At 44.4% G+C, this 21257-nt stretch overlaps 1 protein-coding gene across 5 annotated transcripts in view; it reads right to left on the bottom strand.

Annotated features, from left to right (window-relative positions):
• Positions 1–21257, bottom strand: part of SUCO (SUN domain containing ossification factor) — a 74377-nt gene that overhangs the window by 26909 nt on the left and 26211 nt on the right. For 2 of the 5 annotated variants that reach the window (XM_058660675.1, XM_058660679.1), the window contains exons 6-15: positions 18776–18926; positions 14845–14968; positions 13772–13908; positions 13226–13293; positions 9043–9150; positions 7632–7737; positions 5936–5956; positions 5709–5764; positions 4980–5071; positions 3330–3395 (exon numbers count right to left, since the gene is read on the bottom strand). In XM_058660675.1, coding sequence (XP_058516658.1) covers positions 3330–3395; positions 4980–5071; positions 5709–5764; positions 5936–5956; positions 7632–7737; positions 9043–9150; positions 13226–13293; positions 13772–13908; positions 14845–14968; positions 18776–18926 — 929 coding nt within the window. The remainder of the gene's footprint in view (positions 1–3329; positions 3396–4979; positions 5072–5708; positions 5765–5935; positions 5957–7631; positions 7738–9042; positions 9151–13225; positions 13294–13771; positions 13909–14844; positions 14969–18775; positions 18927–21257) is intronic. The other 3 variants (XM_058660676.1, XM_058660677.1, XM_058660678.1) reach the window with 3 other exon arrangements.

Below are 21257 nucleotides of genomic sequence, written 5' to 3'. Positions count from 1 at the left end.
ACATTCCCTGTAATTACTAACTACAAAATGAGCATCCCTGGTACAAAACCAGGAATCCAAAATGTTCCAAAATTGGAATTTTTTATCACAGCCATGGCATTATGTGAAAATGTCTACACCTGACCTCATGTGGTAGCTCACTATCAAAGGCACACTGGCAAGACCACAAAAAATTATCACCAGGCTATACATAGATATCATATATGTGAAACATAGAGGAATTTTATATTTAGACTTGAGTATTATCCCTAACATGTATCATCAAGCATGTGTATACACTCTAAAATCTGAAATGCTAAACACTTACAATCCAAGCATTTCAGATAAGGGATATTCAACCTGCTCTTCGTAGCAGGAAGAAAAGATGTTTCTATTACCACTAAAAACTAAATTCTACTTTGTAGATGGCCAAGTGCAAAACACACACACACACACACACACACACAGAGGAAAATTAGGCTTGAAACAGCAAGCCAAGCTGCAGCTAACTCCGAGCGTGGTCCTGATGACAGTGAGAGGTAGCCAGTGTTGTGACGGACATGCAGGAGTGCCCTGGCCTGATGCTGCACTGTCACCATCCTGTAGGCCGGGGTTCAGTCAGGCTCCAGAGCACACACGGGCAAGGAAACAAAGTCAGGTCCTCCTGCTCTGAAACCTACATGATGGAGACCCAGGCTTGGGTGGCTTCCTCCCACTCAACTCACATCTAAAACACTGGAAGAGAAATGAACTAACTGTCCCTCCAGAGAGCTGTAAAGAGAAAAATAATGATGTATTATCAAGAAATAAGAAGCTTCCAGAAAAAAAAAGATTCAGAAAGCATGATCTAAACTAGATCCTCTAAGTAATTAAAACACATTGCTCAGAGAAGTGAAAACTTTGACACAGGGTAATATCCTCCACTCTTAGATATGAGGGTTTAAATGGCATCTAAGATTTAATCTCAGAAAGACAGAAAACAAAACCCAGAATAATGGTTTTATCAAAACTTACGGTAAGGAATAAATTCCTTAGAACACCATCTCTTTTCCAGTAACCAACAGAAGCCAGAGATCTCTGAGTTTAAAGCCAAAACACTGATGCCTTCTCAGAGCTGGGTTAAATTAGTAAGTTACCCAACGGGCAGAACAGCCACCACGTGACTTCAACAGAAATTTAAGTACACAAGCAGTAGTACTATCTAGAAAGCTAAAACAGCATCATTCCTTTCATCTCTAAAATACTACACAAACAACAGCAAATTAAATAGTGATTAAGTATGACCAACTAGATAGGCAAGGGCCCTTTTAAAGAGTAGACATTAACATCTTGAAAAGTCAGTAATGGGCTGGCAATGTGGTGCAACGTGTTAAGCTACTGCTTGTGACGCCAGCATTGCAATAAGAATGCAAGTTTGAGCCTTTGCTACTCAGCACCTAGGCCATCGCCAGCCAGGCGGGAGACGTGCAAGGGGCTGCTGCTCCTGGCTTCGGCCTGGCCAAGCCCCAGCTGCTGCAGCCGTCTGAGGAGCGAACGGGCCGATACAACGATCTGCTGTCTGTGACTCAGCCATCCAAGTAATTAAAACCAGTCAGAACCGGAGAAGTCTATTTAACAGAAGATAATCACATGAAAGAATTATTCCCTCCTGTGGCTACTTCTAAACACTCTTCCATTCAGAACTGCAGCGAGCTCAGGGGCCGGGGCCATGGAGGACAAGCATCTCAACCCCACACAGGTGTCGGTTCATGCCCTGGCTCCTCCACTTCCGATCCAGCTCCCCGTCTGACTGGGAAACTGGAGAGGACAGCTCAAGGTCTCGGGCTCCTGCACCAGCTGGCCATTGGAGGAGGGAGCCAGTGGACAGGTGAGCTCTCTGCTTCTCTCTGTAACTCTGCCTTTCCAATCAATAACAATAAACAAAAAAAAAAAATCCAGTGAGCTCTATATTTCTCTACGGAGAAGGAAAGCAGGGAGAATGAAAGATTATGAAACACAGCAAAGTAATTCAATTCCGTATACTGCAGTCGTGTGAAACACATTAAGAAGAGCGTGCGCTACTGGTTAAATACTTTTTCAAAAGTTGTCAGTTCAGTGTTGACACTGAGACTGGTATTTACGCCTGCGCGCCAGTCTGCTGCCTGCTGATGCTTCTGAGAAAGCAGCTGGATCTGGCCTAAGTACTTGGGCCCCCGTCATCCACATGGCTTCCACCTGGCCTTGACCCTATCACCGCAGTCACTGAGGCTGTGAGCCAGGGGATCAAGCGCACCCCCTTGCTTTGCCTGTGCCATTCTGCTTTTCAAATGAGTAAATAAATTATCAGTAATTCATCTCTAAACAAAAGGAAGACTTCAGGGGGAAGGGAGATCCCAGGTCCTACTGAACTATGTCATAAAATAAGAAAATCAATTTTTAAAAATAAATAAACCTTCAAAAACAAAGGGGAAAAAACAAAAGGATGACTTCTGGGACCTGCATGTGGCACAGCAGGTTAAGCTGTGCCTGCCACACCAACACCCTGGACGAGCTCTGGATGAAGTCCCCGCTGCTCCACTACTGATCCAGCCCTAGAGATGTGCTTGGAAAGCAGTGGAGCAAGAGGCCAGAGGTAGACCCAAATGGAGTCCCAGGCTCCTGGTGTACATGGCCATGGGAGCAGTGAGGCAGCAAACAGAAGATCCCTCTCTTTAACTCTGCCTTTAAATAAGTAAATCCTTAAAAAAACAAAACTACTCCCAGTTGGCTTTATACTCCTCAAGAATAACCAAAACCACTAAACATACCTATCCACATTCTAAAGTGAAAATAAAGTACCACTTGGGCAATGGTCTTTCTCTAACAGTCTTCATACCCAGCCTACCACAAGGTCAAGTACTATTTGACAATAACTAAAGCATCAAGTATACTTAGCTACATGGGTTTTACAGTTTACAAAGAGCATAGTATTACTATTATTGTTACTCATTATTATTATGGACAGGAAGAGCCTTAAATTTCATTAAACACTTACCCACAGCCACAGAGGCATAAAAACTCCGTGCTGCGGGAGCCCCCTGACTGCAGAGGATCTGCCCGAATGGAGGTGTGCGCAGGCGGAGGGTGCACCCCGAGCCTGCTCTCGGCTCTGTGTCAGGGACACAGACACAGCTGCCCGCTAGCCCTTTCCGCAGAAATACTACGAGAAGGCAGTATCTCAGTTCAGCACTGGGTGTAGAAGCCTCCTGTGCTATGTAACAGACTGGCCATAAAGCAGTGGGTGTAGAAGCCTCCTGTGCTGTGTAACAGACTGGCCATAAAGAAGTGGAGGTGTTTCAAGCAAGTGTTTAGGAAAACTCTGCAATACTCACTTGTAGCAGAACCAAGGAGATTTTTTGAAGATTCATCCTCCACAGTATTGTAATCCAGCGGGTAATCTTTAAAGAAAAACAGAAGCAATCATACTGAGAACTAGTTCATGCTGAAAAGCTCAAATTATGTCCTGTCCAAGTCATCTGACATTAAAACGCTTTGTAATAAGCATTAATTATATAAGCAAAACTTGTTCACAAAAGAAAACAAAATCAGAAGTGATTTAAGAAACAGACGTAAACCAAGCAAAATAATTACCAATGCTTACCAAAATGTTAACAACATTACTAAGGCTTTTTAGTCAAGCTTTTTGAAAATACTTCGCCAAACCCTAGTCAGCGTGTTCCTATCACTCAGCAGAAAGCTGGACTGTCAAAGCTTCCCTGTAAGGCATCGCAAAGGGTTCCTGACAAAGCACAGCTCTGGCGACACCCTCCTCTCCCCATTCAGGCTCTGGAAGCTTCTTAGGCCTTGACGAGCTGACTCTTAGACTGAGGGCAAATCAAAGCAATGAATGCCCATTTCTACTATTCCAATTTCCATAGGAGTTTAACAAAATTTGGGGCCTGGCAGAAGAATTTATTATAATCATAAATTACAGTATCATTGTTATAAAAGGGAGTTGCAGTTAAAAATAACTGGTCAATAAACTTGGAACAATAAAATTCACGAAGCAATGATATTATAAAGTAAGTTTAAGAAAAACTGGCATTAGGCTGAAAAATAACAAAACAAAGACTAAAAAGTAAGCTGTTACTAGTAAAATTTTAGAAACAAAGAAATATCCCCGGGTTAGTGCTGTGGAATAGTGGCTAAAGCTGCTGACTGCTCATCTGGGTGCTGACTCACGTCCTGTTGCTCCACTTCTGATTAAGCTCCCTGTTAACAGCCTGGGAGACGCAGAACAAGGTGGCCCAAGAATAATCTCATAAATCATAAATTAACTTTAACTAATTACTATTATTTCATACATGAGAGATCATAAAACCACAGAAACAGGAGCCGTATACTGAGATGTTATAAATATCATGTACACATCTTTACATCCATTTCTATACTGATATACATGGCTGCACGTATGTATATCATGGGTGCATGTTCAAACATTAGCATGTTGTGAATGTTTCTCATTGTTTTACATAATCTGTTTCAGAGAACACAGGAAGTGTGCTGAAGGAGACCTGACCTGCGGCTTCAGCCTGGCCCCTCACACACTGTTACAGCAGAGCAAAGGTCTCTGCCTCTCCCTTCCTCTCTCTCTCCAATTTTAAACTCTCTTAAAAACATATTCCTAGGGCCTGCACTATGGCAAGTAGGCAATGCTGCTGCCTGTGGTACTGGCGTCCCAACTGGACATTAACTCGAGTCTCAACTGCTGCATTAACGACCCAGGCCCCGCTCATGTGCCTGGGGAGGCAGTGGACGACATTTCAAGTGCTTGGATTCCTGCACCCACATGGGAGACCCAGATGAAACTCATGACTCCAGGCTTTGCAGCAGCCCAGCTCTGCCCACTGTGGCCATTTGGGGAAGGAATCAGCACACAGAAGAGCTCTCTCTCTTTCTCTCCATACCTCTGTCTTTCAAATAAATTAAGAAATCTTAAAAAATAAATTGCTAGTAGTCACCTGCTTAAAGCCACCACTTACCATAATCTTCATCAAATAGTTCTTGGCGTTCTGACTGGTACTGCGAATCAGCGATCTCCTCATATTCCTCCACCATGCTCGTGCCAAATACCCTGTTAACAAGAATTCCACCAAAGACTCAACAGAGCCCAGTCAACAGCAAACAGCAACTTTAATCTTGTTTCAAAGGGAACCAGTGTTTGGATTCCTTGCATGTCGGTCAGCATGCAGAACTAGGAGCGGACCTTTGGTTTGCTGGCTGAGAAGCTGTTTCGTACGCATGCACGCCATCTGCTGGTGCCTGGCTTCAGTTCCAGCCTCCTGCTAATGCACTCCTGGGCGATGGCAGGTGACAGCCCAAGGAGGCAGTTCAGACTGAGTCCCCAGCTCCTGGCAGCTGCCAGGCACTTAGGGCATTTGTGGCCAGAACCAGCAATGACGTATCTCTGTTTCTCTATGGCCTTTTGCCTTTAAAACATTTTTAATTGAAGGCATTTAGAAATTTATCAGACGAAAAATGTTTCCACCTATTACCAAAGCAAGAAGCAAGCAAGCTAAACCAAACACATCAGGTGAGGTCATTTCTGATTTTTTTTTTCAGAACTGCATTCAAGAGAAATATTCAACAGGTTATACTTTTACAGTGTTAACATTACACAAGAGAAAATTACTTCTTCATTTTAAATATGTGAGTTTTGCATATGATCTTTTTTAAAAAGCACTCAATGAAAATGTTTTGTTCTGTATTACCTTATAAGGCTTAATGGACAAAAGTGCTCTGATCCAAAATGTGAAACCAAATCCACCTAAAGAATAAAACGCATGTGAGACACGAAGCCATTCGAGTATATGTGAGAATATCCAAGAATATAGCCATTTTAACTACATCATTTCTAAAAATAGCTCACTTTCCCAAAGTCCAATACCTGTCAAGGTTTGCTTTGCTATTTAATATTGCAAAAGAGAAGGGTGCTAACCTTTATGTACTTGATGAACATCTGAGGCAAGAGAAAGGAAAAGAAAAAGCAATCAGTGCCAGAGTCGGACGACGTCACACCGCATAATTACAGAACAGGGAGCAACGCACTGTGGTGGATAACACTGTAGTACTCCACGGCTTTCTTCAGAAGCCAAAGGAATGAAAATCTTACCATCCTAACTTGAAAGAATAATCTCAGAAATCATAACCTAACTTTCAGGCTACAAAACGAAGTGAGCTAAAATCAGTTATTTTATATATGAGGGATTCACAGAAATAAGAGGAGGCGTATACTGAGATGCTGTAAACATCATGTACACATCTGTTCATGAATTTCTATACTGATACACATAAACAGATATGTTACATGTACAGATTCATAAATTAACATAATCGTTGCTTATTGCGTTATATAATGTTTCCAGGAAAACATGAAATTTTGATATTCTGTGTAACTTCAAACACAACAGAAGTAGAGAATATGTATCAACCCTCTAAAATGTAAGCTGCTAAAAATTAATGTGGACATTTGCACTTAGTTCTTTCAGGATAAGGAAAACACAGGTAAACTTACAAAGTATTTATGAACATCAAAGCAAAAACGTTTAGACTTATTCTATAAAAGTTTCATTTTTGCAAAAAAGGTGAAATTAATGGTCAAAATGTTCTGTATCTTCCACTATTTAAAAAAGGGGTAGGGGACCTGCATGGTTATTTTTTTAATGTCACCAATAAAATGCTCTTTCATTATTAACAGGAGACAGCATAATGAATGATGCTCAGCACCATTTCATAACATGTGAACTGTCTTTCTTACAGATACAGTGGTCTCACCTAGCAAACAATTTTTGTCATCTTCAGGGAAAAGAGTATCAGCTACATACAGACATTAAATATTTGTTTCAGTAGTCATTTTAGAAAGAAATGAAGATACTCTCATTTTTCTGAAGTTCTGAATTATTAACTGAAAAGATAAACTACTTTTAACTAAAATTTAGTATTTTTATGCTGAGCCTAGGAATACTACAAGTTTACCCATTTAAAAGTTAATCATACATACTTTAAGAGATAGCAAAATTCCAGAAGACAAAAGTAAGTAGATACAAGTTCTCACGTTTAAAGAAAAGTCAGAAACTACAACTGCTATCACGCCAAAAGATCCTACTGTGATTAAGCAAGGACCCCTAAAAGGGTGGGGGGAGGAGCAGGCACTTCCTCCAGCAGGAAATCCAGTTAGCTGGTGGAGGAGAAGCAGTACTGAAGCATTTAAAAGCTCACAGTATTTCAAAATGGCATTTGAATGGCACTGAATTCACCTGAATATATAACAGACAAAAGCCAAAATAAGTATCTAATAACTGGATACTAAAATCGAAGTGATCTAAGAATCAGATTCCAATAATTAAAGAACTAGCAGCAATTTGGTCTCAAATTAGAAACATAATGTTGTAAAGGTGACAGTTTACATAAAATCTCAAAATGAATGTGAGAGCTATAATTTGAAATTGCATCAGGACCATAAATAAGCTGGTCTACGCTTCCAGTAACACAGAAGAGAATACATTAAAAATCTGTTTCAAGTAAGAACTACTTTGTTAACATATGGCATAATAAACGTCCTCTTCTTTCCTCAGAATGCTCAGCAGGTCTGCTGGCCCAAGTGTGACACACAGTCCTACACGTATGAACATTACCTTCACATATTTTGCATACATCTGCTCATCTAAAGGGAAGCTCTGCACGTTCCGCTCATCTCTACCATGGAAAGTTCCCAGCTTGACCCACTTATTCGTGGGATATCTGGAAAATAGGAAAATAACTATGTTTTACAAAATTACAGATCAGCTACTAAAAGAGTACATTTTCAACATATATATATATACACATTTTTTTTTCTTTCTGAGGTCCAGAGTCATGGCTCCTTTAATTAAATAACACATTTTATCTTCCAACTAAAATGACAGGTTCTTCTGAGGATCAGCATATAAGAATGGACTGGAGTGACCACTGGCGGCCTGAGAGTCCCAGCCCCATTCCAGCTCCCAATTCCAGCTTTCTGCTCATGTAGATCCTGGCTTAGGACAGCGATGCCTCAGGTCACAGGCTCCCTGCCACCCACATGGAAAACCTTAACTGAGTTCCTGGATGTAACTCAGGCCCTGCCCAAACCCAGTCATTTCAGGCAATTTGGCAGTCAGTGGAGAAAGCCAGTTCTACGTGGGTTACCACCGACACCTAAAAAGCTATTTAGCGAATGAATGAAGAAGATCACTACTACCACGATATCTCAGGGCTGGCACTGCCTTTCCAACCAGATGCCTGCTGCAAGTTCTCACAACTACGCTTCTCTCCAGCTTCCTGCGGGAGCGCACAGGGAGGGCAGCAGGGGAGGCCTGAGCACTGCGGGCCCGCCCACCCACCAGGAGCTCACAGGCATGTGGGAACCCAACCAACAGCTAGCAAATGAACCAGTAGATGAAGAACACCTCCCATCTTTCAAATAAACTGAAAACAAATGAATGGTTTTAAATGGGCTATGTAAAACATAAAAGGATAATCTCAGGATGTAGGAAGTAAAATGTACATATAATTGCTGTACAACCAGCAGACGCATAAAATGACAGAACAAAATGTATGAAAATGCCGACAGTGGTCATGGACGTTCACAATGCTGCATACCAGGAAGGCAGTTCTTCCCCAAATGCCTTACAGTATGCTTATTACTTTTGTAATCCCAAATATCTCCCCCAAAATCTTTACAGTATACTTTAACAAAGTAATACCTTAGTATACAAAATGAATCATCTGTACACTTTACTCTTCTAATAACTTTCAAAGAAAATGTGGAAGCAATGGAGTATAATGATTAGAAGTCAGGACTTCGGCATTTTGTCTCTCCAATGTATGAGTCATGTGACCCAAGCAACCCGCATACCCCCCACTGCTCCTGCACCTGCTCTGCCCTTGCTCTGATCTACTGAAGGGAGAACAGGAGCCTACAATAGACTACTGCTATTACAAGCAAATAGGAAAACAAAATGCCTGAAACCCAGCGACAAACTCTTAGATGTGTAGAGCAGAGATCCACCACAGGATCAATCTTACCTGTCACTGATGGAAACCAGGAAGTCTTTGGGAGTAGATGAAAATAACTCATAGTTTGCAATATCAAGCTGTTTTACTTGAATGGGTTCACAGAGTTCAATAACAAACCTTCAAAAAGAACAGATAATTTTACAATACTAATTAAGAGTCTGTATTGACACGACAAAACAGCATACGTAAACTGCACTTGTATTACAGAGATTAAAATACAGGGAAGAAAGGGAGTGTACAGCCTGAGTTATTCACAAAGAAACACACCGAACTATTTGCCAAGGAGCTGTGCGCACAGCATGGCGTCTGAGGAAACAATACTCATGACACTGCTTTAATTATCAAATGATAATTACACATCAAATAAACCAAACATTAAAGTTTAAGTTTAACCTTGGCAACAGCACAAAGTTCTAGGAGATGGTACAGGCAGCTGCCCTGTAGAGGAAAGCTCTCCAAGAGGGCCCATCTAGCCCTCCTTAGCTGACCGCGTGTCTCTAAGGACCCGGAGAGGTGCACACCATTCCGCCAACACTGTGGCCTACTCCACGTTTTTCCCGGACACCCTTTACCAAACAAGCTCTTAAGGTGTATCTGGGCACAAGGCCACCCCACAGAGCCACATGTCCTAGGTGTGGAAGTGTTTCTGAGTTCTGGGTGAAGCATGTGACCAAGAGCAATCAAGTATGACTCCTAGGTCAAGTCTTTAAAAAGAAGCTGTGATCGTTTCTCCCACTTGTAGGCCAGAGTGAGGATGTGGTAAGGGCCCATCATCACTACCCTGCAGGCAGACACGAAGCCAGAGAATGGCAAAGGACCACAAGGAGAGGGAAGGACATGCGCCCTGCAGGCAGAGGACCATGAGGAGAGGGACAGACATGCGCCCTGCAGGCAGAGGACCATGAGGAGAGGGAAGGACATGCGCCCTGCAGGCAAAGGACCACAAGGAGAGGGACGGACATGCGCCCAGCAGGCAGAGGACCATGAGGAGAGGGACAGACATGCGCCCTGCAGGCAGAGGACCATGAGGAGAGGGAAGGACATGCGCCCTGCAGGCAGAGGACCATGAGGAGAGGGAAGGACATGCGCCCTGCAGGCAGAGGACCATGAGGAGGACAGACATGCGCCCTGAAAGGCAGAGGACCATGAGGAGCACAGACATGCACCCTGCAGGCAGAGGACCATGAGGAGAGGGAAGGACATGCGCCCTGCAGGCAGAGGACCATGACGAGAGGGAAGGACATGCGCCCAGCAGGCAGAGGACCATGAGGAGGACAGATATGCGCCCTGCAGGCAGAGGACCATGAGGAGGACAGACATGCGCCCTGCAGGCAGAGGACCATGAGGAGAGGGAAGGACATGCGCCCTGCAGGCAGAGGACCATGAGGAGAGGGAAGGACATGCGCCCTGCAGGCAGAGGACCATGAGGAGAGGGAAGGACATGCGCCCTGCAGGCAGAGGACCATGAGGAGGACAGACATGCGCCCTGCAGGCAGAGGACCATGAGGAGAGGGAAGGACATGCGCCCTGCAGGCAGAGGACCATGAGGAGAGGGAAGGACATGCGCCCTGCAGGCAGAGGACCATGAGGAGAGGGAAGGACATGCGCCCTGCAGGCAGAGGACCATGAGGAGGACAGACATGCGCCCTGCAGGCAGAGGACCATGAGGAGAGGGAAGGACATGCGCCCTGCAGGCAGAGGACCATGAGGAGAGGGAAGGACATGCGCCCTGCAGGCAGAGGACCATGAGGAGGACAGACATGCGCCCTGCAGGCAGAGGACCATGAGGAGGACAGACATGCGCCCTGCAGGCAGAGGACCATGAGGAGGACAGACATGCGCCCTGCAGGCAGAGGACCATGAGGAGAGGGAAGGACATGCGCCCTGCAGGCAGAGGACCATGAGGAGGACAGACATGCGCCCTGCAGGCAGAGGACCATGAGGAGGACAGACATGCGCCCTGCAGGCAGAGGACCATGAGGAGGACAGACATGCGCCCTGCAGGCAGAGGACCATGAGGAGAGGGAAGGACATGCGCCCTGCAGGCAGAGGACCATGAGGAGCACAGACATGCGCCCTGCAGGCAGAGGACCATGAGGAGGACAGACATGCGCCCTGCAGGCAGAGGACCATGAGGAGGACAGACATGCGCCCTGCAGGCAGAGGACCATGAGGAGAGGGAAGGACATGCACCCTGAAAGGCAGAGGACCATGAGGAGCACAGACATGCGCCCTGCAGGCAGAGGACCATGAGGAGGACAGACATGCGCCCTGCAGGCAGAGGACCATGAGGAGAGCGAAGGACATGCGCCCTGCAGGCAAATGTTTTCAAAGCATACAGTCAATTCACTGGGAAAATAGAATTTAAAATATTTGTATGGCTGATAAATTGTCTCATAAAATATTTATATATATCATGCCTCATTATAATCAATTTTAAAGCATTTTCAATTCCTTTTGTCTGTTTTCTTTTTTTTTTTTGCTTTTGTTATTGTTTTTGTTTAAAGATTATTCATTTTTATTACAGCCAGATATACAGAGAGGAGAGACAGAGAGGAAGATCTTCCATCCGATGATTCACTCCCCAAGTGAGCCACAACAGGCCGGTGTGCGCCGATCCGAAGCCAGGAACCTGGAACCTCTTCCAGGTCTCCTACGTGGGTGCAGTGTCCCGATGCATTGGGCCGTCCTCAACTGCTTTCCCAGGCCACAAGCAGGGAGCTGGATGGGAAGTGGAGCTGCCAGGATTAGAACCGGCGCCCATATGGGATCCCGGGGCTTTCAAGGCGAGGACTTTAGCCGCTAGGCCACGCTGCCGGGCCCTGTCTGTTTTCTTAGAAGCAGAAAATATTAATAAACTAACAAACATTGCATGAAAGCTAGTGAAACTTAACGGATCCAATCTCACTGAGCTCTCTACTTACAGCGCAGGAATGATAACAGACTAGGGAATTGCTGCACAGTTCTGAACACACGAGCAATTCAGAAGGCAACTGTCAACTTCTAAGGTGTTATTAGAAAATTTAAGAAACAAAGTTAACAGATTAAATCTCAAAAATATAGGGAACTAAAAATAAAAGATTTCTATGAACAATAAAATAAAATCTGATAGATGCTATCAATAGAAACAAAAATTTCTGGAGAGGTTAAATGAGGACACATAAGTAAAAATAGTCATTTTTAAGATCTTTATGGCAGAAAAGGTTTTTAAATAAGACAACACAATAAACAACACAAGAAATCTAAATAGTGCTAAAATGATTCCAGTATTTTAAATCTGCTAATCTAGGGAGCTGTTGCTTAGCCTCCTGGTTACACTGAGTCTCGCAGCAGGCACAATGGCTCAAGAGGCTAATCCTCCACCTGCAGGTGCCGGCATCCCATACGGGTGCTGGCTGGTGTCCTGGTTGCTCCACTTTGGAAAGCAGTGGAGGATGGATGGCCCAGTGCTTCCAGATCCTGTCCCTGTGTGGGAGACCCGCTAGAGGCTCGAGGCCATTTGGGGAGTGAATCAGCAGAGAGAAATCCTTCCCTCTTTGCCTCTCCCTCTGTCTGAAATCTGTTTCCAATGATGCCCCTCTCCCATTAGGGTGCCCAGATTGACCTTTGGCTCCCAATTCCAACTTGCCACACACACAGACCTCAGCAGGCAACAGTGCCACTACGGTAACTGGGTCTCTCCATCCACACACCTGGATGGGGTTCCTAGTTCCTGGCTGTGGCCCAAACATTTTCACAAAAGCTTTGAAGACCCCCTCATAAACTATTTTTTGATTCATTCCTTTTAGTAAATCAACAAAAATGATTGTTCTGCGTAAAAGATCTTGCTCAGGTCCCTCATTTACACTGCTTTTAGCATCGTCCCTTTATCCTCAGCGTGACTGGACACTGTGCCGCTCTTATCTGCTACTTCCTCTGAGTTCAGACTCAGCGCCCAAATTTCCACTTGCAGGAACCCCTGTATCACCTCTCTTCCCACAGCACATCACTGCATAACTTGGCGACCCGCCCCGTCACCATTCCCTTTTTGGGACGCCCTTCAAAGGAAAGCAGTCACCCCCAACTTTGGACAGTACCAGCCGATCACAAACACTTTCCAACTTTTGGATGAATAAATCAATACAACTCTAACAAACATGCCTAGCATGGAATGCACATCTCGCCAATACCGTACAAAAGTCGTATTACTTACCAAATTTTAGTGCTGCAAGGATTCAACATATAAAGGTCCATATTCTCTATAAGAATAGCAGATGTGCTCTATTTACAACAAAAAATGGAATATGTTACTTTAGGAAAAATAAAAGTATTTGTTGCAATTCAAACTTTTTTAGGATATTCTGTAATAGTACATCTTAAAGTTCACCCAAGGATTTGAAACACTCATTTTGGAAGAATGCATAAAACTGGCAATGTCAACTAGTTAGGCTGTATACAGCAACAAACTATTCTGCTAACAGAACACAGTAAAAATTCAATGTCTGCTACTGTGAAGGAAAAATATTCCCTACTGCTTATTTCCTTTTCAGATTTCACGTAAGTTTCAAAAGTTAAAACCAGGGAACAAAGGACCAAATGACAGAGCTAAGAACTCATACAAGCAAAGGTCTGGAAGCACAGCCCTACACTCATTACAGAACCAGCAAACACTCACATTAACACAGCTCCTAGCAAGCCAATGCCCATCCCAATGCAGACATCACTTTTTACATACACATAGAACTGCATTCTGAAGTACCTTGGCTTCTGGATTGGCTGCCAAAATCTTGGCACCACACTCCACCGAGGCGTAATTATTCCGGTTTTTCTGGACTTTTTTCACGGCCGGGGGCCCTCCGTTAGGAGATGGATGCATTGACTGGCCTGCAGACAAACCTTATTATAAACACACACATGACAACCATGCCTGAAAATGTTCCCAGCAACACAACAATCTCAAAAACAATAAGCTGCCTTCTAGAAGACAAGTTTTAATGCTTAAGGAAGCCTTCACAATAGCTTTAAGACATCTTCCAATAAACTGAACCACCATGAAAATTCACAATACTTGATTCATGCCTTAGTAATATATTTCAGAAAATGAAGCTTAATCATGAGAATCAGGTTTATGGTTTCATAATTTATATTAAGGATAAATATTATTTTCCTGTCTGTAAACCCAACATTAAGAATTCTTAACTCAGAGACTTACTCTACAAATAAAAAACACAAATGTAATTTTTCTCCAACTGTATTTATACTTTAAAGCTTTATTATTTGGAATTTTCCACACCTCTATTTTCCTCTTCATGAGACCGAACTTACTACCTTGTTTTATCTTATTATATTCTCACTTGAAAACATTATGAGTAAATTTTAATTAAGGTTAAAGTTACAATTGTACGGGGTAAATGACATAGATAAGATAACCAAGAGCAAACTGTGGGGACGCACATGGGGCTTAACGGGTTAGACTAACCCTTGCCACGCCAGCATCGCACACGACTGCTTGCCCAGGTCCCAGCCCAGTGCCTGCGAGTGGCCGGGAAAGGCACCAGCAAACGGCCCAGGCACTTGCGGTCTGGCTTGGTAGAGGGAACCCACAGCCATCGGGGGGTGAACCAGCAGATCAAAGGGTCTCCCCGTTGCTCACTTCCTCTGTAGCTCTTAAATAAATACACGAAAAGAGCAAACTGACAAGTTTCACCACTTAAAAGTCTTCAAAAGTAAATTTTCATATATATTCTTTTACCAATTAGAACAAGAAAATCATGTTTAAACCACCCCCACTTAAATTAACAGTTTCAGAAAAGAACCTCATTATTTTCTTACTTTTCTCTTTTTCTACTTCCATAACTTTCTTTTTCCATTCGTCAAACGTTGGGATATCTTCCGGGTCTTTAGGGTTTCCCACAGATGTAGGGTCCATTTCTCCAGATTTTGTATAATCAGAACTCTGAAAAAACACAAAGAAGAAACAGACTTCAACTGTCAAAGATTACAAATTGGCCAATTGTAAAAGTAAATACATAAACGTCTCTGTCAAAAGAATTTAACATCTAATTGTAGTTCAAGGCTCTTAGAAAACAAAATATCAGTTTCAAACAGTTAAAGAGAACAAGCCAATCTAGGACAAAGCGATGTTTGAATTTAACACCTAACAGAGCCAAGAGAGACTCATTTTAATGGTTTTCTCTGCTGCTGTGATATCTGACAATTATGTTTGCTTTTATTCCTCTGGGGGAAAAAAGGTGAGTTCCCTACGAATGTCATCCATTACACGCTGAGCTCCTATATTCATAAAAACTACCACAGAACCAGCTGGTTCACTGAACTGAATCTCTTCAGGATGAAGTCTGACTGGCTGTGAAGCACAGATTCACTGCGCAGCTGCGAGACACAGGGAACTGCAGACTCCAAACTAAAAAGCAGGCACCGTGGACGTGGCGCGTGGCACTCCCGTACCGCTCTTTGACCCCACTTGTTTCCTGTCTCACGGCTTTCATCTCTCATTTCTTACGTGAAACAGGTCTGAGTACCGTGTTAACACCTCCTTAGGACATTTTCTATTAGCCTCCACGTGAAACCAAACAGTACTCAGAAACAAAACAGATTGCTGCACAGCAACAAATCCTCTCTTGATCTGAAGAATCAACTCAGAAATTTGTCTAGTTTTTTTTTGCACACAAATCATGAGAAGCAAAATGGCCTGCAATTATTGTTAAAGAATCTAAAGTTAACTTTGGGTTAAAGATATTTCAGCTTAATAACCATAAATTCTCCTACATAACTCTCAAACAGCGCTTGGGGTTGTGATGCAGTGGCTGGGCCACTGGCATCCACTGTGGGCAATTAGATCCAGGCCCAGTCGCTCCATTTCTGATCTGGCTCTCTGAAATCGCCCCTGGAAGGGAGTGGAAGATGACCAGGGATGCAGGCCTCTCCCACCCACATGAGACCCCAGTAAGAGTTCTAGGCCTCTAGTTTCACCCTGGCCCAGCCCTAGCCACTCTGGCCAACTGAGTCATGAACCAGCTGTGTCTCCTCTCTCTCAGTAACTCTAATTTCAAATAAACAAAATGAACTTACACAAAACAAAACAAGGGGTCTGGCATGGTAGCCTAGTGGCTAAAGTCCTCGCCTTGCATGCATTGGGATCCCATGTAAGTGCTGGTTCATATCCCAAATGCTCCACTTTCCATCCAGTTCCCTATTTATGGATTGGGAAAGCAGTTAAGGATGGCTAAAGCCATGGGAGACCTGGAAGAGGTTCCTGGCTCCTGACTTCGGATTGGCTTAGCTCCAACTATTGTAGCCACAAGATCTTTGTATCTCCTTCTCTCTGAAAAATCTGCCTTCCAATAAAAGAAAATAAATCTTCAAAATAATAAAACAAATAAATAAAAACAAGCTGCTTAAGTGGCTGACATTGGTGCACAGCAGGTAAAGTGACCAATGGCAATGCCAACATCCTTTCTGAGCATGCCAGTTCAAGTTCTTGCTGCTCCACTTTCTGCTCAGCCCCAGCTACTGCATCTGGAAAAACAGGGCAAGTTGGCCCATTGTGGCCCCTGCTACCCCTATGTGAAGGGGCTGAGCGCATCGGTGAACAAGGAACTATTATTCACGGGCAAGGAGACCAAGCGGCAGACCAAATCTCTCCACTGCGCCTCCCTCTGCTTAAAAATAACAGAAGGGGGCCCGGCGGCGTGGTCTAGCGGCTAAAGTCCTCGCCTTGAAAGCCCCGGGATCCCATTTGGGCGCCGGTTCTAATCCCGGCAGCTCCACTTCCCATCCAGCTCCCTGCTTGTGGCCTGGGTAAGCAGTCGAGGACGGCCCAAAGCTTTGGGACACTGCACCCGCGTGGGAGACCCGGAAGAGGTTCCAGGTTCCCGGCATCAGATCGGCGCGCATCGGCCCGTTGCGGCTCACTTGGGGAGTGAATCATCGGACGGAAGATCTTCCTCTCTGTCTCTCCTCCTCTGTGTATATCTGGCTGTAATAAAATGAATAAATCTTTAAAAAAAAAAAAAAAAAAAATAACAGAAGGGAGCGTCCCTGGCATCAATACTATCTGTTCTTCTTGCGTTTAGATAATGGACCAAAGCATACCAAGACTCTGTGGTAATGTCTTCTCCTTCACTTTTTTCAGTTTGCTAACATAACAAAACTATTCTAAGAAGTACTAACTTCACGTAAGGATTAATGAAAGTTCTGGGTGACATTTAGGTTCTTTTGGGGTATAAAAATCTGAGTATTCTCAAAGTGCATCAAGTGCATCCTAAAAGTGTGAATGATGGCTACAGGGTACGTGTGTGACATTTACATGGAGTTCCAGGCTCCTGGGTTGGTCTAACTGGGTTCCAGTTGTCGCAGCCATTTGGGAAGTGAACCAGTAGGTGGCTGTCCAACTCAGATTTCAAAATAAATAAATAAATAATAAAATCTTAAAGAAAAAAAGAAGAACAAGTATGACGGAGACAGAAATAAAGGAAGAAACTGCTTAAGTAAGGACTTCACATAAGCGGTTTCAAAGAGCTGCCAGTAATAGAAACTCCCTTACCTGTACATAACACACAGTACCCTGTGAGCAACCTGACGCAGATACTGGAAGGAGCATAGGCAGCAAGCATGGTCTAAGTCTGTTACACACACGTCTTCAACTACACACGTCAACTACATATATGCCATCAACTACACACATGCCAACTACACACACACCAACTACACACGCCATTACACACTTCAACTACACACATGTCAACTACACACATGTCAACTACACACACGTCCTCAACTACACACACGCCATCAACTACACACACGCCAACTACACACACGCCATTCAACTACACACACCAAGTACACACACACATCAACTACACACACATCGTCAACTACACACACGTCAACTATACACGTCATCAACTACACACACGTCATCAACTACACACACGTCAACTGCACACATCATCAACTACACATGTCATCAACTACACACACCATCAACTACACACGTTATCAACTACACGTCATCAACCACACACACGACACACGTCAACTACACACGTCAACTGCACATGTCATCAACTACACACGTCAACTACACACGTCAACACATGTCAACCACACACATGTCATCAATCACACACACGTCATCAACTACACACACCATCAACTACACACGTTAGCAACTACACGTCATCAACCACACACACGATACACGTCAACTGCACATGTCATCAACTACACATGTCAACTACACACGTCAACACATGTTATCAACCACACACACGTCATCAATCACACACACGTCATCAACTACACACACATCATCAACTACACACACATCAACTATACACGTCATCAACTAAACACACGTCATCAACTATACACGTCAACTACACGTCATCAACTACACACACGACATCAACTACACACACGTCAACTACACACATTATCAACTACACACATTATCAACTACACACGTCAACTACACACATCAACTACATACATGTTGTCAACTACACATGTCAACCACTACACACACATCAACCACTCACACGTCAACAAAAACACACATTTCAACTACACACGTCAACTACACACATGTCATCAACTACACACATCATCAACTACACATATCATTTCTACATTAAACACCTCATTGTCTGATGTTATGACAGATGTATGTCTTGCAATTACAAGAATATCTTAAAATACATTGCATAAATGAAAAGACAGCGCGAGATTATGTGCTCACCTCATTTTTTAAATTCTCTGAAGCATTCAAGGCAGATTTGGGAGTGCCATCAGCCTGCTCACTTCCTGAAACCTCTGATTCTAACTTCGATTTCGGTATCTTTCCTTTGTCGTGCGAAGATGAAACATTTTCTGTATGCTGACCTACAAGACTGTCAGAAACCAAAAGATACAATTCAGTTTGGCTGGGTAATGATTACACACTCTCAATTGCTGAAATCATGGGAAGACAGAAAAGGAATACAAAGATCAGCTTTCTCACAATCATAAAACAGATTTAAACAAGCACCAAAGTCCATTCAAACAGCATGGCCTTTTTTTTTTTTTTAACATTCTCTGCATAGTTGAGAGGGCTGCACACCCATGTGGGTCCCTGATTAGGGTGGGGAGGGTTGAAGTATATGTGTCCATTATTTTTTTCCTGTGTCCACAGGGAGAGGAGGGGAGGGGCCGTTCCTTCTGTCACACTGCATCAGCACCCAGGGATGGGTCCTTTGATGTCTTCTTAGAGACCCTGTTCGGGAAGAGGGTTCCCCAGGGTGTCATTTAAGTGGTCCTGATAGTTCTGAGACATTCTCAGCTTCATCGCATCAGGGTTGAGAAAATCTTGCCAAGCTTTGTTGGCTGACCAAATCCACTTTAGTGCATCCACAGACCCAGGAGTATGCTGCAAAGCTTGGCCAAGAGAGTGGTCCAACCCGTTTTGCTGTCTACCATCTGACAAGGCACTCGATGTCTCTGCTGGCTGAGATGAGCTGGCAGTCATGTCCTCCACGTGCAACTGGGCATGCTGACCACTACGCAGGCATTACACGGACACTCCCACGATTTTCCCTTTGGCCCAGGTTTGAGTCCAGCCACCTAGCTGGGAAGTCTCCAAAGAAATCTCACCTGGGGTGACTTTAGACTTGACTCTACACACCAGGCAGTATAGGCTCTGGTCCAATAGAAGCAGCAGCTCACCAAGGGAGTCCCCCAAGTTCTCTTTCGAGGCCCAATCCCAGCACCAGGATTTGGCATGCCAACAGGTGTTACGACCCAGTCTCAGCATTTGCCAGCAGGTGCTACAGCCTGGCTCAGCCTGGCCCACCCTGAGTCCCACCTCTGGCAGATGGGTATAGCTACCTAGCCCAGGCCGGCTCAGTCCCAGCCCCAAGTGGGTGTTGTGATCCAAGTCAGCCAGAGCTGCACTCCATTCTGGCTCTTGGTCATGCCAGTGTGTGCTGTGGACTGGCCCAGCCCAGCTCACACCTAGATGTGGCTCACACATATGGCGACGGGTGCTACAGCACTGCCTGGTCTGGCCTGAACCCCTTCTTGGCTCTCAGTTGCACCAATGTGTGCTTGGACTGGCCTAGCCTGGCCCATCCCCCCCCCCACTAGCTCTCATGCCCACTAGCTCTCATGCCCACCAGTGGTAGCTGCAGTCCAGCAGGGGAGTTCCCCAAGTTCCCCTACTGGACCCACTCCAAGCCCCAGATCTCATGTGCACTGGCGGGAGCTGTGGACTTGGTTGCAATGGTCAGATGTCAGTCTTAGGACTCACTGGCAGGTACTGTGGCCTAGCCCAACTGGCCTGCACCCATTCTGGCTCTCCTAGTGGAGCACTGCTGTTATTACAGAACAATACCAAGGACAGGTTCACACTGGAGGCCCATGTGGCAGCTGACAGCAGTGGAATACATCCTACTGCCAGTGGCATGCCTATCCAGCCCTGATATGAACAGTTTTCCCAGGTCATCAAAGGCCAAGTCTTCAGTGCAAGCATGTGGTTCTGCAGGATTCCAACGCTGAGCTACTCCTTCCCAGCACAGAGTTATTTATGATGCAGCCTGGAAATGTAGGCTCAACCCTCCACCTGAGCCAGGTGATCTCTGAGGAATCAGTCTCCCTGCTGTAAAGCTGCAAATTGAAGTGGCCTGGTCACAAAGGAGGAGCAGCAGTGACCGCTGCCATTCTCCAGCTACTGTACTTAATGGTGTACATGCCTTTTCAGCTGATCCTTTAGAGACGCCAGATACAGATGGGTGTTGGCCAACATTATCAATGAAGACAGCAATGAGGACATGCAGAAGCATGGTTTTCAGATGGAAACACTGCAGTTCAACGCACACACTCAGGTGTCAACAGCATTTTCTGGCTAGTTGGAGGGGCACAGACGGAAAAGATCCTTCAATCATGTATTCCTGAAGACTTTCCCTGTTCCTTCTCATTGCTGTCAGGCAGGGGGTTTCAGGTAAAGTTGTAGAAGTGCTCACTTCTTTTCTGGAAACTTGTTAGTAATTTAGAAATCCAAGGCATTTCTCAACATTAGTGAACCAAACCAAATAAGCGAAACCCCCCAGGGGTAATGCCAGCATCTGTATTCTATGTTGATAGAGAAAACGTATTATCATAAACATTAGAAATATTTGAAAAAAATGGGATCTTAAGGTTAACTTTAAAAGTTGCTAAATTAGAGCATGCATTTCAGCTGTGCAGTT

This window comes from Ochotona princeps, chromosome 2 (genome assembly GCF_030435755.1).
Source record: "Ochotona princeps isolate mOchPri1 chromosome 2, mOchPri1.hap1, whole genome shotgun sequence".
In the NCBI taxonomy this organism is placed as follows: domain Eukaryota; kingdom Metazoa; phylum Chordata; class Mammalia; order Lagomorpha; family Ochotonidae; genus Ochotona; species Ochotona princeps.
The sequence above is the reverse complement of the archived record's forward strand: the minus strand, read 5'-3'. Positions and strand labels throughout refer to the sequence as shown.